A 15,446-nucleotide genomic window follows, 5' to 3' on the forward strand; every position below is an offset into this window, starting at 1 on the left:
TGGGACCAGAAGTATTTTAGATTTTGGAATATTTCCACAGACTTTTCCAGTTGACCAACTAGAAATTTGAAATCAGAAATACTCCAGAATTGTAAAACCTGTTAAACTGTGGAGTGTCATACTGGCACTCAACGTTTCTGCAGAGCTTTGGAGTGCTTTGGATATTGGGTGTTCAGGTTAGGGTGCTCAATCTGTATTACATAGAATTTTTCCTTTCAGAAGGAAAAACAAAGTTGGGAAGAGGCTGGGAGTGTCGCTAAATGGTGCAGTGCTTGCCTAGCATGTGTAAACTGTAGCAAAACAAACAAACAAACAAACCCAGTAATCTGTAGTACTAACAGTGGGATGAAATGATGAAAAGATTTCTATATAAGTAGAAGCGATATACAAGCTACTTGTTTTTATGGGTAAGTATCTTTAAAGCCAAAACAAACTTAAGTTAAAACCAGGTGTTGTGGTGTATGCCTGTCCAGGACTCTGGCAGGCTGAGGCAGGCTTACAAGTTTCAGCTCAGCCTGGGCCATTTAACCACTTCATGAAGCATTAGCCCAAAATAAAAAGGGCTGAAGATGTATGTGGCTCATTGAGAAGGTCCCAGGTTCAATCTCCAGCATCGCAAAATCACTTTATGTATTTTTTGTGAGACAGGGTCTTGCTGTTTGTTCAGGCTGGCCATGAACTCACTGTATATCCTAGGCTGGCCTTGAACACACAGCAGTCCTCCTGCCTCAGCCTTCCTAGTCCTGTGATTACAGACATGTGCCACCATGTCTGGCAAAAACATTTTAAATAGTTGAAAAATAAGCAAAATTTAAAAATTGTGCTGGAGTGCTGGTTACTAACAAGAAATCTTCCCTTGCTATCCCAGATCATTTATTCCTTAGAAAAAGATGCACATACAATTATTCAGTAGTTTTCATTCATCCCCAGCATTTGCTAGTTGTTGCTTTAATGCAGAAGGGGTAGTTACCTCTGTCACATTGAAAAGTTTGGCCACCTTGAGATCATTCAAAACCATACCAACTGAGGTGTCGTTGGACAGCCCAAATTTTGTGAGTCTGCCCTTGACTACATGTATTCTGGACAAGTGCTGTAAATAAATTTCTGACTGAATATTACTTCTGCAAAGCAGGATTACAACTAGCAACCTATTCATTACCTTGTCTCCATTCTTTTGGCCCTTGGAGCATTTCAGCTCGAGTGCATAGGAACTGTAACGTACTGTTCTACACCTCCGTGATCTGTAAGGGCTAATGCAGCCCTCAGAAGCATCTCTTTTTTTTTTTTTTAAATCGGTACCGGGGATCGAACTCATGACTGCCTGCTTGCAAGGCAGGCACTTATGCCACTGAGCTAAATCCCCAACCCAAGAAGCATCTCACTTAGTTTCACTCTAAGCTGCAGGCGGTGGAGCTCCTGAACGTCATATTACCTATAACAAAGAAATTTAAAAGCCCGCCTCTTCAGCTTGCCTCCTGTTCTTACTCTGTGTCGCCACTGTGCCCTTGTAGCTCTTCCTTGAACATGCCAGGATGCCCCACCCCTTTGCTTGGCCTTCGAACTTGATATTGCTTCTGTACTGAAGGCTGTTTCCCAAGTCACAATATTGAGCCTTGACCACTCAGTTTAGAGTTGCTTGCAAGACTTCCTTCCTCCGATGTGTCTTTTCTCTAAGGGAATTGATCTTTAGAATCAGCCAAATTGGAATGTTAATATCCTAAATTTTTCTGCTTAGTGGATACTACTTCTAAAATGTAATTTTTTTTTTTTTTTTTTACTTTTAGAGACAGGGTCTCACTGTGTAGTCTCACTATGCTACCCTTGAACTTATTGTTTAGCCCAGGCTGGCCTTGAACTCATGGCTGTCCTCCTGCCTCCGCCTACTGAGTGCTGGTGTTACAGGCATGTGCCGCCATACAGACTTCTTTAATAACCTGTAATACCAGCAGTTCATTTCTCCTATCATATATGTTTTCTGCCATACCTTGTCATGAATTGCAAAAGCCAATCTTTGGATATTGTTGTACAATTTTTATTTTAATTATTTCAGTGCTGCAGTTCTCAAATGTGTTTGTACATTGATGGTTTACATGGAGGCTAAAGGGTTAAAGAGTGAGTAAATAATTTAATAAGGCTATACAAGAAGTCAGAGCTTAAGTGGATTTGAGATTTAATATTGATATTTTTGTATAATTTGAACTTTTAAATATGATGTGACAAAGGTAATTATTTAGCTCACAGTTCTAGAGACTGTCTATTGATCAGTATGGGTTCAAGATAGCAGAAAAACAGAGTAAGTCAAGAGTAACTCTTATAAAACCAAGAGTTTTACCTTGTTTACATGTAGGAAATAGAAAATTATTCTGTTTTCATCTTGTTAAGGCTAAGTTACTTTCATTTCTATTTATAGGCAAAATTATCAACATTGCAGTCCAGTAATCAGTCCTCACAGGTAAGAAACTGTTCTGAAATTTTAAATGCTAGGTTTTCAAATCATTTAAAATACATTAAGATTTTATAAAACCTTTATAGCATTACAAGTGAATTGTATGCTTTACTACTTGTTTTGTATTTAAGTTTGAAGTATTGCAAGTCTGCCTCTTGAATTATGTTGTGAAATGTAGCATAACAGGAGTGAGATTTCTTACTGGTTTTATATTTTTAAAGTTATTGTTTTGTTTTTAAGTTTATACATGTGATACATAATAGATTAGTGATAAATTTATTTTATTTTCTCAGAGACCATCTTGGTGGCCCTTTGAGATGTCTCCTGGTGCATTAACTTTTGCTATTGTATGGCCTTTCATTGTCCAGTGGTTGGTGCATTTATATTATCAAAGAAGGAGAAGGTAACATTATACTTGTATAATTTCAAATGGCATATATATTTTTGTAACGCCCATAGTAGACAAAACTTTAAGCAGCAAGTAAGGGGATAGGTCCATTTTCTAGATATCATAGTGAACGTTCTATACTGATCCTGAGACTAGAACTACCCTGAAAATGATATCTAAATACTTGTAGACTTAAGAGAAAATTTCATTTAGTAGCATCTGATGGATTTATATATCTTTGATTTATACAAAAGCCAGACTATATTTCTTTGTAATTACTATGTGCTGATTTGGCATTTGGGTTTTTTGCTGATACAAAGGATAGTGGAGAGGTAAGCAAATAATGACTACTTTGTCTCTTTAAAGTGAATATTGACATTTCAGAAAAATTTCAGCCTAATGTTGACTGTCTAGAATTAGGAATTACTTTAAAGTGAGAGCCAGAGTTTCAATTGTGGTGAGATAGGTCTGAGAATAATTGACTAGGATCTCTGAAAGTGTCCTGAGTTTGTTGGTGATAACCTCAGGCCAAAGCTCTTGTGTTCAAGAAAATCTTCAAACCTAAAAAAACGTTCTTTTTTAGACACTGTTGAAACTGAATTACTTTCTATGCATGTGTGGACTGAGACTATTACTTAACTTTGTGGCCTCATTGAATGTGTTTTCAGTGTTTCATCACCAGTTCCTGTTAAGTAACAACACATGAGAACAGCAATAGTACACTAGATAATGATTGCAGTGAACACACTAAAAAATATCTAACAGTTTAAATATTTACATAATTACAGTAGATGTTTTACATAGATACACTGAAGTACACATGATCTTAGGTGAATCATTACAAGTGTTCATTGTTTATGTTTAAAGAGCTTATGTTTATAAATTACTGCTTAAGTTTTCTGTACATTTTCTTGGGCTGCATCTGCCAAAATGAAAAAATTAGCATTTTGGAAGCATAAGTTATTTTTTTAGTGATATTTACCCTGTTTTAATCTGTTTGAATATGTATAATATTAGTTGAGATAGAGTACAAATTCTTTCTTTACTTTTTTTTTTCTTTAAATTTTATTTAAAAGGAAAAAGAGAAAAAACAAAACAAAACAAAGCAGTGTAAGGGTACAAGTAATACAGAACTACAAAAAAAAACAAAACAAAAAACAAAAAAAACCAGTAAGAAATCACTGGTTAATAGATTACACATTATCATCTTAGAGATAGTTGCTCAAATCACAGTATCAAAGCATACAAATTGGACACTCAAACAGTGAGACTGCAAACAGTTGTGTTCAGTGATCCAACCAAAAACATTAATATGGTCAGCTATTTAACACTCCTAAACACTCTTGCTGTTGTATCATTTAGAACTGTATTTACTTTCACATATTTTAAATTTCTGGGGTAGTTTGGGTGTAGTGCTGTTCAGTGTTTTAAATTCTAATATCCCTAGTGATAGGAAGAAAAAAGCAAACCTTTCCTCAATATGTATTAATAGTGCTGGGCTTCAGTTGTAGGCACAGTACATTAGAGACTGGGCCTTACATGTGTTCAGTGTATTTCAGAGCTCTCCTTTTTTTTTTTTTTTTTTTTTTTTTGCAGTGCTAGGGACTGAAACTGGAGCCCACACAGAGCTTTACCACTGAGTTGCACCCACAAGCCCTCAAAACTCTTTTTTGTAGAAAATTAGGAGGTAGGGGGTAGAGAAATTCAACATAAGACAAAAACCTCTACAATTAGATTAATGGTTTATCATATACTGAGGGCAGAAGCGGTTTATCGTTTCACTAAAGATGAAAAAGACAGACAAGCTGGGTGTGATGATGCCTGCCCATCATCTGAGCATGGAAGCAGGAGGATGGCGAGTTTGAGGCCGGCGTGAGCTGAAGGGCAGCCTGGGGCAGGAGCAAGATGCTGTCCCACATGAGTGAGTGAGTGAGTGCATGAATCTCTGCCTCAGAGGTCACAGAAAGTTGCAGTGTTTCTTTTTTTTTTTTTTTTTTATTTAAAGAAAAGGAAACGAAAAAAAAATACATGGAGATTAAAAAAAAAGGGTAGAAATAATACTAAATTACAGACAAACAAAAGGTAAGAAATTGCCAGTTGATAAGTTACAAATTGTCATCTTCGAAATGGCTGTTCAGGTTATAGAATTAAAGTATATAGAATGACATTCAAAAAAATGACCCTACAAACCATTCTGCTCTATGGCCGAACAAAAGCTCCGTAATATGATTATCAGTCCCACCTATTTGTTTTACATCTCTAAGAGGATAAGGTTAACCATATCAAAACAGAACAGAACATTTAAAAAAAAATAAAAAACAATTTAAAGAAATACAGATTTCAAAGCGAGTCCACTGGAGATCTACCTTATCTAACTGTCTCTAGCTTCTTACAAATAGTTGTCCCTAACTTCACCCACTTTCTATACTTATTGCATATTATAGAACTAATCAAATCATTACAGGATGATGGAGTCTTTTTAGGTCCTCAAGTTCCAAATTAGGGAAGACAATACCAACTACCATCGCATCTCTCATTCTCTTTGTGATAGCCGTCCCCATCTCTGCATATGCTGAAGTTGAGCTGAAGAAACCAGTCCAGAGTCATTTTAATCAGCAAGCAATAGATTGCTAGAATTTATATTATAATGCTACAAAATAAGCCTCGGGTTTTTCAGGTCTCTTCCTCAGAGTATTTGTTCCTATCCTCTCTGTATTATAGGGAAAACCAAGTCATAACAAGACAACGAAACAATTTCCTAGATAAACATGCAATGGATAGGACTTATAAAACTATAATATAAATGATCTTCCGTAGCTACTATGTTTTCTCTTGTTATTTTCAATAGATTTGTCGACAACACTGGCTTATTATAGTTAAACATACTATCACCTATTTTTATAAAAACTTATCTTTGACTGCATTGTAGTATTTGAGAGCTGTTACTGATTCATACCAGTATGGATATCCTTTACATCTTGTCATGCTCAGAATAGTTTCCTCTACTTTTAGGGTTGATTCTAACACGCATACCGATTTCAAATAGGATCAGTCAAGGCCAACCAATAGTCTTATGATTCAGATACAATTAAGATCAGTCATAGTAAGACAATGTAAGTAATACAGAATTTCAGCTAAGTCAATAGGAAAGTAAGGATAGTTACCGTGGTATAACCTGCTATTTTTGGTTCTAGAGGTCTGTGTCCTCAAATCTGATATGAGTGGACAGACCAGAACAAATTTAATTCAATCTAAATATGGCACTAGGACTACTGTGTCTTTTAAATCGTTATACACCATTAGCAATGACCTCTGCTTTTTTTTTTTTTTAAATATAGTTTCAGAGCTGTCTCTACTAAAGACTAGCTTACCGTCTCTGCCTCATGTCTGCTACTCCACTTTTCTGCTATAATTTGTCCACCTTATTCCCTCATTCCATGGTCTGCCCCGTTCACTGAGGCTTCTCTGCCACTGTAGCTGTAATCCTGGTATCTCTTCCTCTCTTTCTCTGTAATGTCCTTCAGCGCTCTCTGTAGGGTTGGATTGGTGGCCACGAACTCCCACAGTTCCTCCTTGTCTTGAAAGTATCTTATTTCTTCATTAATTTTTAGAGAGAGTTTTGACGGATATATGAACTTAGGTTGCATATTTTTTTCCTTCAGGACTTGGAATATTTCTCCCCACTCCCTTCTTGACTTAAGAGTTTGTGTTGATAAGTCTGCTGTTATTTTGATAGTTGCAGTGTTTCTAAAATTCTTACTTTTAACATTTCTTGTTAAACAAAGTTGTTTGCCCTCTAAGTGCCCCTTGTAGTTCACAGACTTGAATTTCCTACAGTGTTACGAAGCCTATTGAGCTTTCACTGTATGTTAAATTATTGCACATTATACATGGCAGTTTGTTTACTACTGTCCAGCTAAGTGTTAATGAGGAATAGTGTTGTGACACACTGTTTGATTATGCATGTGGCAGATGAACTGATTTGGGGGTGGAGCCTTGTTTGGTAAGAAACTAAATTATAGCCTGGAGGGTGTATTTTAATCTGATGCAATCTTTAACATGAACATAAGGTAATGATGACTAGAGAGCAGTTTGAAATTAAGAGAAAGGAAACTAATGGAAGGGAAATAAGAGAAAATCTGATTGGGATTTTGCTGTTTGATTTTTTTTTTTCTAGCATAGAACAAGAAATATAAAGGTTTCTTACACTACCCAACCCTTCAAGTATGGTCAGAAAAACATTCTGTATGTGATACAGTCATTTGTGTACTTCCTACTCAAAAACAGGCTCTACAGTGGGTATGGCTCAGTACCACAACGCCTTCCTGGCAAGTACAAGGTCCTGAGTTTGATTGTGAGGCCCCCTCACCAAAAAAAAGTCAAAACTAGGCTCTAGGGTGTAGTGTAACTACTTGTAGCATGCTGGGTCTGCTCCTTAGCACCACAAACAAAACAACAAAAGCAAAACAACCCAGGACCTTGGCACTGAACTACAGCCAAAGCACTTTGTGTGTCTGTGTCCTTGTGTGTCTGTGTGTTGTGTGAGGGGGGCTTTTGTTTTGTTTATATTTTGAGACAAATTCAGGCCAAGTCCCAGAGTTGCCAGGCTGGGCAGGATCTTGTGTTATCCAGCCTTAACTTACACCACAGTGCTGAGGGCCCAGGTGTGGACCACCTTTCTTTGCTCTTTTAAACTATTACTTTAAGGACAATGTTTCTAACCCTATTTCTTTCTGAGCCTGCTCAGATTCATAAATTTAATATAATGTAACTTTCTTGGGGACCCTGAGTTTCCAGCCCAGGGATAATAAATAAAAACTGACAGGGTGAAGAGTGGGGGTTGAGGGTGGAGGAAATTTTATTTTGCCTGTAGGGCTGGAGATTCTGATACAAAAAATTGGTCAAAGATCCTGAGGAAAGAAAAGAATCTCAGTGCACAGCCAGCATAGAGAGCTCTGGCTGGGGGCAGCGGTAGAATTAGTTCCTATTCCTTTTTCTGTTGTTTTCTGTCACTTTTCTTCCCAGATGACACTCTGCTCTCCATTTTGCAAGTTAACTACACATGTGCAACCCCCCCAAAGGTCTCATTCAGAGCCTCAAAAAATTCTACAATTCTGAAAGCATTGATTTATAGTTATTTTATTACATTAAAAGATTGTAATAAAATCTGCAAGAGCCTTGTGTAAACAAACTATGCTCTATGAGTTTTGCTAAATTTTGCAGACTTATCAGCCTTTCAGCTCTCTGTTCAGCAGCTGGGATTTCTGCTAGAACCTCATTCAAGTGCTCTGTCTTAGGTGCTCTGTCAGGCGTCTGTCTTCATCTTTGTTAACCATTTCAGTCTTTCAGGGCCTGTGGGCCAGGGATATAACTCAGCCTGCCTGGCAAGCATGAGGTCCTGAGTTCAATCCCAGTACCCACTTCCCCCCAACCTCCAGGGTCTGTTTTTTCTGCTGTAGGGATCTCCTCCTCCTGTTAGGTGAAAAAATGATCTCATTATTTCAAGTGGTATTCATGCCAAGCAGGTGTACATAAGTGGATTTCTGCCTTGCATAAAGAAAGATCAGATTACTTAAAATACCACTCCTCCAAGAGGAGTTGCTTAAGAATATTTTGCACAGAGGGATGAATCTGTAATGAGGGCATTTCAATTTTGGCATCTTGGTGCTGGGTAAGGTTTGGAGATTTTACAGCAGAGGAACAACTGAGTTCACAGAAGTCAGATCCTTTGTGATTGCTGTGTTTATGCTAATTAGCCACCCTTTTCTGGTAGCTCATTCACTGTGCTGTCATTAAAACCCTCATACTATGTATACTCAGGTTTTTGGGTTATATATCACCACCTTCCCGGTCATTAAACCAAGTCTTTTGAGGGTTAAGAGGCTGCTTTATTTATCTTTGAATCCTTGGTGCCTTGCACAATGTCTGGAAAATATTAGCTATATGATGTGTGTTGATTAAATAAAGATTAAGATTTTTTTTATTTCACAACTTTTCTGTTTTTTTTTTATTTCACAACTTTTCTGTTTTGATAACACTGTATGTTAATCCCTCCAAATCTTAATTGTATAGTAGCCAGTCAGAAATTGATGAGAATTTAGAGGATACAAATGAGGAATATAGATTTAAATTATTTATTAAAAACAAGGTGTATATGATGGTGCATATCTGTAATCTTAGTACTTTGGGAGACTAAGGCAGAAGAATCACAAGTTTGATCTAGGAAATTTAGTAAGATTGTGTTTCAGAATAAAAAATAAAAAAGGGCTGGGGATATAGGTTAGTATAGAAGCCTTGGGTTTAGTATCCCTAGAACTACAAAAACCACAAACAAAATAATAAACCCTGCTGCTGGAGGGCTGGAGGTTTTATCTCATCGGTAGAGCTGTAAGACTCTGGGTTCAATCCCCAATACCAAATTAAATGCTGTTGGATAATTTCAGCGCTTGTAGTTAGGTCTTTCCTACTGGGAAGTAACATAATTTTACAAGAAACAATTTGAATACTATTATGAATCATCCAGAGAATTCTTTGGTATGGATGGGTTACATATTCAAGTTGCATTTATACTTACTCAGAATTGGGTTTTACTTTTTTTAAGAAAACTGAACGGAAGAAAATGATGTTTTGCTCAAGAAGACTGCTGGGCCTGGATGATCTCAGAATGAAATGGATTTGGAGCGCACGAGAAAATCTTAATTACATTTCTTTTCTGTTGTCCAGTAGTTCGATTTGTGTACATATATACACGTATAATTTTTGCACTACAGAGTGATAATATTTTGGGAACTAATATTTCTGATACTTGAATAATCAATCTCAACTAAATTATAAGTAGCATACATTGATTTACCCTACCCTTGAACTTGGAGGACATTAAGCTTTTGATTATTATTTGGTAACATATTTACTTGATTATTTCCTATAGAGAATTACAAAGTTACTTTTCCAAGATACAGTTGTGATAATGAGATCAGATTTATAAGTAGATGTGTTTTATTTTGTAAATGAAATACGAGAAAAAATGCAAACCAAGAGTGAATTTCGAACGAGGTTATATTGGTTTTCTACCAGTCCCTGAATTGCTGAGTCAAGCAGTAGAAAATTGCTGGTGGAATCTTCTCTGCATTCACATTGTAGGCCACAGAGAATCGTGGGCATTCACAAATCAGTTCAGGCCTCACTATTTTAACTTTACAGTCCTTTGCCTTGGCCTTTGTTTTTAAAATGTTTCACAGAACAGAGATAACCCACTGATGAGTAGGATGAAAAATGGGCTTGACGTAGTATTCTGAGGTATTCTGAGGCTGCAGATGAATAATAAGATTTTAATTCTATTATACAGAGTTATTCTTTTGTAATCATTTTGCTTTAACTGAGGATAGCTAGTGTCTGCTTCATAGGGTGCTTTGAAATATAAACAAAAATGTATTTATACTGTTTTTATAAACGTTAAAGAAAGGAAACATGAAAATCACTTTTCTGCAACCGGTAAACTACACAGACTGGACTCTTAACCTCTTAGTGCCTCACTTTTCCTTTGCGGTATAATTTTTGGCTGTATCTACTTCCAGGGGTATTGGAAGAATTTACAAGCAAACGGGCCATCTGCTACCATATGAGTAATGCATGCCCAATTAATGGAGATTAAAGTCCCTGCATCCCACCTCTCACTTTGACTGTTATTTAGATCCTTGAAGACTATACGTAGAGAGCCATTCTTCCTGTATACTTCCCAAAGCTCCTTGCTCATTTAGGTATGCGTTGTGCTTTAAAGATTTCTCTGATTGCGAAGCTTTGTAGCAAGCTGGTGTGGTGGTGCATGCCTGATATACCAGCACTTGGGAGGCTGAGGCAGTATGAATGCTGTGAATTCAAGGCCATCCTGAACTCCACAGTGGGTTTGAGGTCAACCTGAACTACATAATAAGACCTTGTCTCAAAAAAAAAAAAAAAAAGCTTTGTAGCAAATAATTTTTAAGGATTCTGGGTATTATGACATTGGATTTAGCTTCATGTGTTCAGAGTTAAATAAGTGGGTCAGAATCTGTCTAGTGTGAATGGTGGTTCTTTGTTTGCCTAAAGAAAAGTGTGACAGTACAATTTGCTTTTCCTAAACTTTCATCAAACTTGTTTTATTTTTATTCCCATCTTGATTCAGATGTTTGTCTGAAAGGATCTAATATTTGTTTAAAAAAAAACTGTTCACTATTCAGGAAAAAAATGAAGCAAGTAACTAAATTATATGTAGAAATAAAGTTTGGATAGGAATTGTCTTCAAAAAGTAGGTATCAATCTAGTATCAGAATGGTGGTTCTTGGTATATAAATAAATTGCTAATTAGGATTGTAAAGAGTTGTGATTAATTACAGTCAGGGATAGCTAACTCCTAGGGATAACCATTTATCTTATTCCAAAGTCTTATTTTATAGTTTGAAAAGCATTTTGCACACAATTCTTGTATATAAAAAAGTAAAGATTAATTATACAGTGTAGTGTTCTGCTTTGTTTAATAAGAACCTCATTTTGAATTGACAACTATGGTATTTTTTTTAATGATCAAATTCTTTTCTGTTTATTGTAAAACTAAGTGAAAAATAAAAGGTTAATGAGAAATGGTATGGTGTTACTACTTGTTATTGTTAGTGTGTTGATTATGAGCCAATGATAAAATGAGAATAACAGGGATCCATATAAACTGATCTTGACTCTAAAAGCCATGCTATTGCATATAATTTGATAAAAGTCAGAACTAGGGTGATATTTAACTCTGTTATTTGGTTGAGAATATTAGTTATCTAGTCAAAGTCTTAGCTTTAACTCTTATGCCAAATAAATAGGTTACCACAGCCTCTGAGTGATCCTTCAGAGATTCAGTTTGAATACATAGTGTTGGTCTTAGGTGCACTTGGTGAGTTTTCTATTTTAATGCATAAGTAACTCAGAGAGCCTACAGATACTGGTAAAAGTGATATTAGGTATCCGTAACATGTGAGATGCCACATGTATTGGAAATCCAAGTGCAGTGGCTTGAGTCAACAAATGTTTTTCTCATGTGCAAGAAGTCTGGGGTTGGTGCGGTCCTTCACAGTGTAAGCCTTAGGAACTTAGGCTCCTCTTGTTTTCTGTCTGACCACACTTAGTGTTGTGCAGCTTTCCTCCTCCTGCCTGCAGGGTGGCTGCTGTACATCTGTGTCCGCTGTACAGGAATGTGGAGAGTGAATGGCAGAAAGTAATTCCAGAGGTGTTTTTCTGTCTGATGAGATCAAGAAGCCTTCAGCTTTCTTGAGAATCTCACTTAGGAGACTCCTCCTCAATCTCAGAGTAGAAATGGGCTCATCTTTGTCTGTAAAAACAGTTAAAAGGCTGGGCACGGTGGCATCCACAGTCTCGGCACTCGGGGAAACCAGTGCAGGAGAATCATAGGTTCAAGCCCGGTCTGGAGAATTTAGTGACTTAGTGAGACCCTGCCTCAAAACGGACAATAAAAAATCATTTCACCTTATATTTTTGCTTGTTCATTTTGTGTTTTGAGACAGGGTCTCACTGTGTGTTCTACACTGATCTCGAAGCTGCCCTGATCTTTCTGCCTCAGCCTGAGTGCTGCTGGGTGACAGGTGTGCACCACCACACGCGACTCTACAGGAAGAATTTTGTAACGCAGTCTTGCCCATCTCTGGTTGGGAAAGCTGTGTCTCTTGGCCATGAATGTTCCAGAGCTTTACTCTGTTCATTTTTTCCCTTCTGCTTTTCCTAATCGTACCAGATTTTATTAACTGGAAAAGGGTGGCTCCTTTGCCTGTTTAAAAACAGAGCAGGCATGTTCAGTAGAAGAACAACTTGCCTGCAGGTGAGGCCCTGGATTTGGCTGCTAGCAGCACCACATGTGCGCACACACATATTCTTAATTTAAAAACCTTTCTACTTCTCTGAGTCTGATACATGTAAAAATGTAAAATAGCTAGTTTTGTAGGTCAAATCAGATCGGAGTGGTCACTGTTACTTTTAAATTCTGCTCAGCACCCTTCCTTGGTTCTGCTACCAGTCCCTCCCCAGTTCCTTCCCGTTTTCCTTCGGGGAGCTTTTCCTTCTCCAGAGGTGATTCTGGAACTCCCAGCTGTGTCCATTCCTTCCCACCGAGGCCACATAGCGAGGCATGTGCCTCGATGCAGCCAGGCTCGCTTCTCCTGACCACAGTGATGATGCCGCGGGTGGGCACAGGTCCATCGGTGAGGCAGGCAGAGTTACCCCGAGTTTATTTAGGGAGGCAGGGGACCACAGATTTTCGCCCCCCCCCCTTTGGTATACTACTCAGTATAGCTGATTTTTTAGGGCTCTTCTAGGGTCACAGCTAAATTGGATAGGACACATATAGAGTTCCCAGTGCCCCACCCTCCCGCCATACAGCCTGTCCAACTCTGAAGTCACCTGAGAAAGTAGTACATTTGTTAGAGCTGATGAGCCCGTATGGTCATACTATTCCATTAAGACTCATTCTTGGTGGTGTTTTACACATGTAAAATGATATGTGTCTACCATGCAGTATTAGCAGTTTCATTGCCCCAAACATCTTTTGTCGAAGACCTGTATATCCTTCTGTGCCAAACACCTGGCAACCATGACTTTTCCTGTCTCACTAGTTCTAGAATGTCATGTACACTGTTTGCAGTCATACACTAGGTAGCCTTTTCAGACTGGCAGCTTTCACTCATGTATGTAAGCTTCTCCCATGTTTTTCATGGCATAATAGCCACTTTCTCTCTTTTTGGTTTTTTATTTTTTGTATTTAAAGCTGAAAAAATTTCAATAACAAGTTTATAGTAAATTGTCAATGGTTAATAATTACATATTGTTATCTTTAAAGTAGTTGCTCAAATTGGTTTGTCTTTTGAGACAAGGTCTCACTGCATAGCCTATCTTGGCAGTCGTCCTATCCTAGCCTCCTGAGTGCTAGGATTGCAGGTGTGCATCACCATGTCTGACCTTTTTTTAAAAAATAGGATTTTGCTAGATAGTTGAGGCTGATCCTGAACTCACTGGGCAGCCCAGGCTGACTTCAGACTCATGGTAATCCTCCTGCCTCAGCCTCCTGAGTGCTGAGATTACAGATATGTACTATCATGCCTGGCTCCCTTTTTTTTTTTAGTACTAAATACAATTTCATTGTAAGGATGCATTATAGTTAATCCTTTTCTCTCTTGAAGGACATTTGATTTGTTTTGGAGTTATGAATAATGCTGTAGTAAATATTTGTGTGCACATTATTATTATTATTATTATTTTTTAGTAGTACAGGGGATCGAACTCACGACCATGCGCTTGCAAAGCAGGCGCTTATGCCGCTGAGTTAAATCCCTAGCCCCTTGTGTGCACATTATTGTGTGGGCATGTTTTCAACTCATCTGGGTAAACCAAGGAATGCAATTGCTGAAATTATACTGTGTATGCTTCCTTTTGTAAGAAATTGACCGACTGTCTTTCAAAGCATCTGTACCATTTTGCATTCCCCCTAGCAGCCTGTGGCGTTTCTGTTGCTCCATATCTTGTCAGCAGTTGGTGCTATCAGTGTGATAGGGATGTTGTATGCCAGTGTGTTTGCATTTTCTTTAGCAGGATGAGGTTATATTGTCCTAGAGGTTCTGAGGGCCAAGTCTCTTGCTACCTTGGAGTACCTTTTAATAAGGCCAATACTTAGAAATGTAGCAGACAAATTGAAGAGTGAAGGCCGGGAGGAATGTCAGTCCCTTGATCCATTTAACTCCTTTCCATGGGTTACAAGTTTGTTGTCTGAAAGTAGCTGACACCTGCCTCGATAGCCCAGACTGGCAGAGGAAGTTCTTGATTGTTGTGCCTGTTTGCAATTCTGGAGCCAGTCTGATTGGCTTGAATTCTGGATTTGACACTATTTTTGTTTTGGTAATGGGGGGTTGAACTCAAGACCTTATGCTTGCAGGTTTTGATATTTTCAAAATGCAGAATGGGAAGTAACAAATTGTTTTCTCACCTTATAAAACTGAGATAATACCTCATAAGGCTGTAAGCCTAAAATGGGTTCAACGGTGCTCCATTTCCTAGTGAATAACTCATGATAATAGTGATAAATTTTGGTCATTTAATTGTCGATATTGTACAGAAGTAGGACAGGACATCTAACTCCCTTTTGTGAGATTAGGAAATGCTGTGAAGAGAAAGACACTTTTTTTGTGTGTAGAAGTACATACAGATTTCTTTTTATAAACAGAAGCCAGATCCTTCTACAGGTAAGTATAATACAGCTGTATAATATCCCTTTTGTAAAATATTTTGCATTGGTTTACTTCACACGAGGCCACTACTTTCATTATTTTGGGTTCTTTTCAAAACCTTTGAGGTTTTACCTGTTTGAATTTTTTCTTGATGTTTTCAGGTTTCATAAATTATGTTTATTTCCCATTTCCAAAGCAAAAGATACAGTTATTTTTCTGTTGTTACATTTACTGCTCACATGTATCTTTTTTATTTCTTCACCTTTTGAAATGTAGTTTGTCAAAACCAAGTTAGCATGCCAGTTTCAGGGCTGCTAGTAGAAGCCTAAGACTCAGGTCAGAAAGCAAGAAGTGTTCATTACACCTA

General features: G+C 37.6%; 1 protein-coding gene across 8 annotated transcripts in view; it reads left to right on the plus strand.

Moving 5' to 3' along the window:
- Window positions 1-15,446, plus strand: part of Acbd5 (acyl-CoA binding domain containing 5) — a 70,896-nt gene that overhangs the window by 35,476 nt on the left and 19,974 nt on the right. For 7 of the 8 annotated variants that reach the window (XM_063238573.1, XM_063238576.1, XM_063238570.1 and 4 more), the window contains 2 exons: window positions 2,411-2,452; window positions 2,740-2,849. In XM_063238573.1, the coding sequence (XP_063094643.1) occupies window positions 2,411-2,452; window positions 2,740-2,849 (152 nt within the window). Of the gene's footprint in view, window positions 1-2,410; window positions 2,453-2,739; window positions 2,850-9,435; window positions 11,451-15,446 lie in introns of those variants that run through there. The other variant, XM_063238572.1, reaches the window with a different exon arrangement.

Source organism: Cavia porcellus, unplaced genomic scaffold (assembly GCF_034190915.1).
Source record: "Cavia porcellus strain 051 isolate PalLab524CR breed Dunkin Hartley unplaced genomic scaffold, mCavPor4.1 scaffold_27, whole genome shotgun sequence".
Lineage (NCBI taxonomy): Eukaryota > Metazoa > Chordata > Mammalia > Rodentia > Caviidae > Cavia > Cavia porcellus.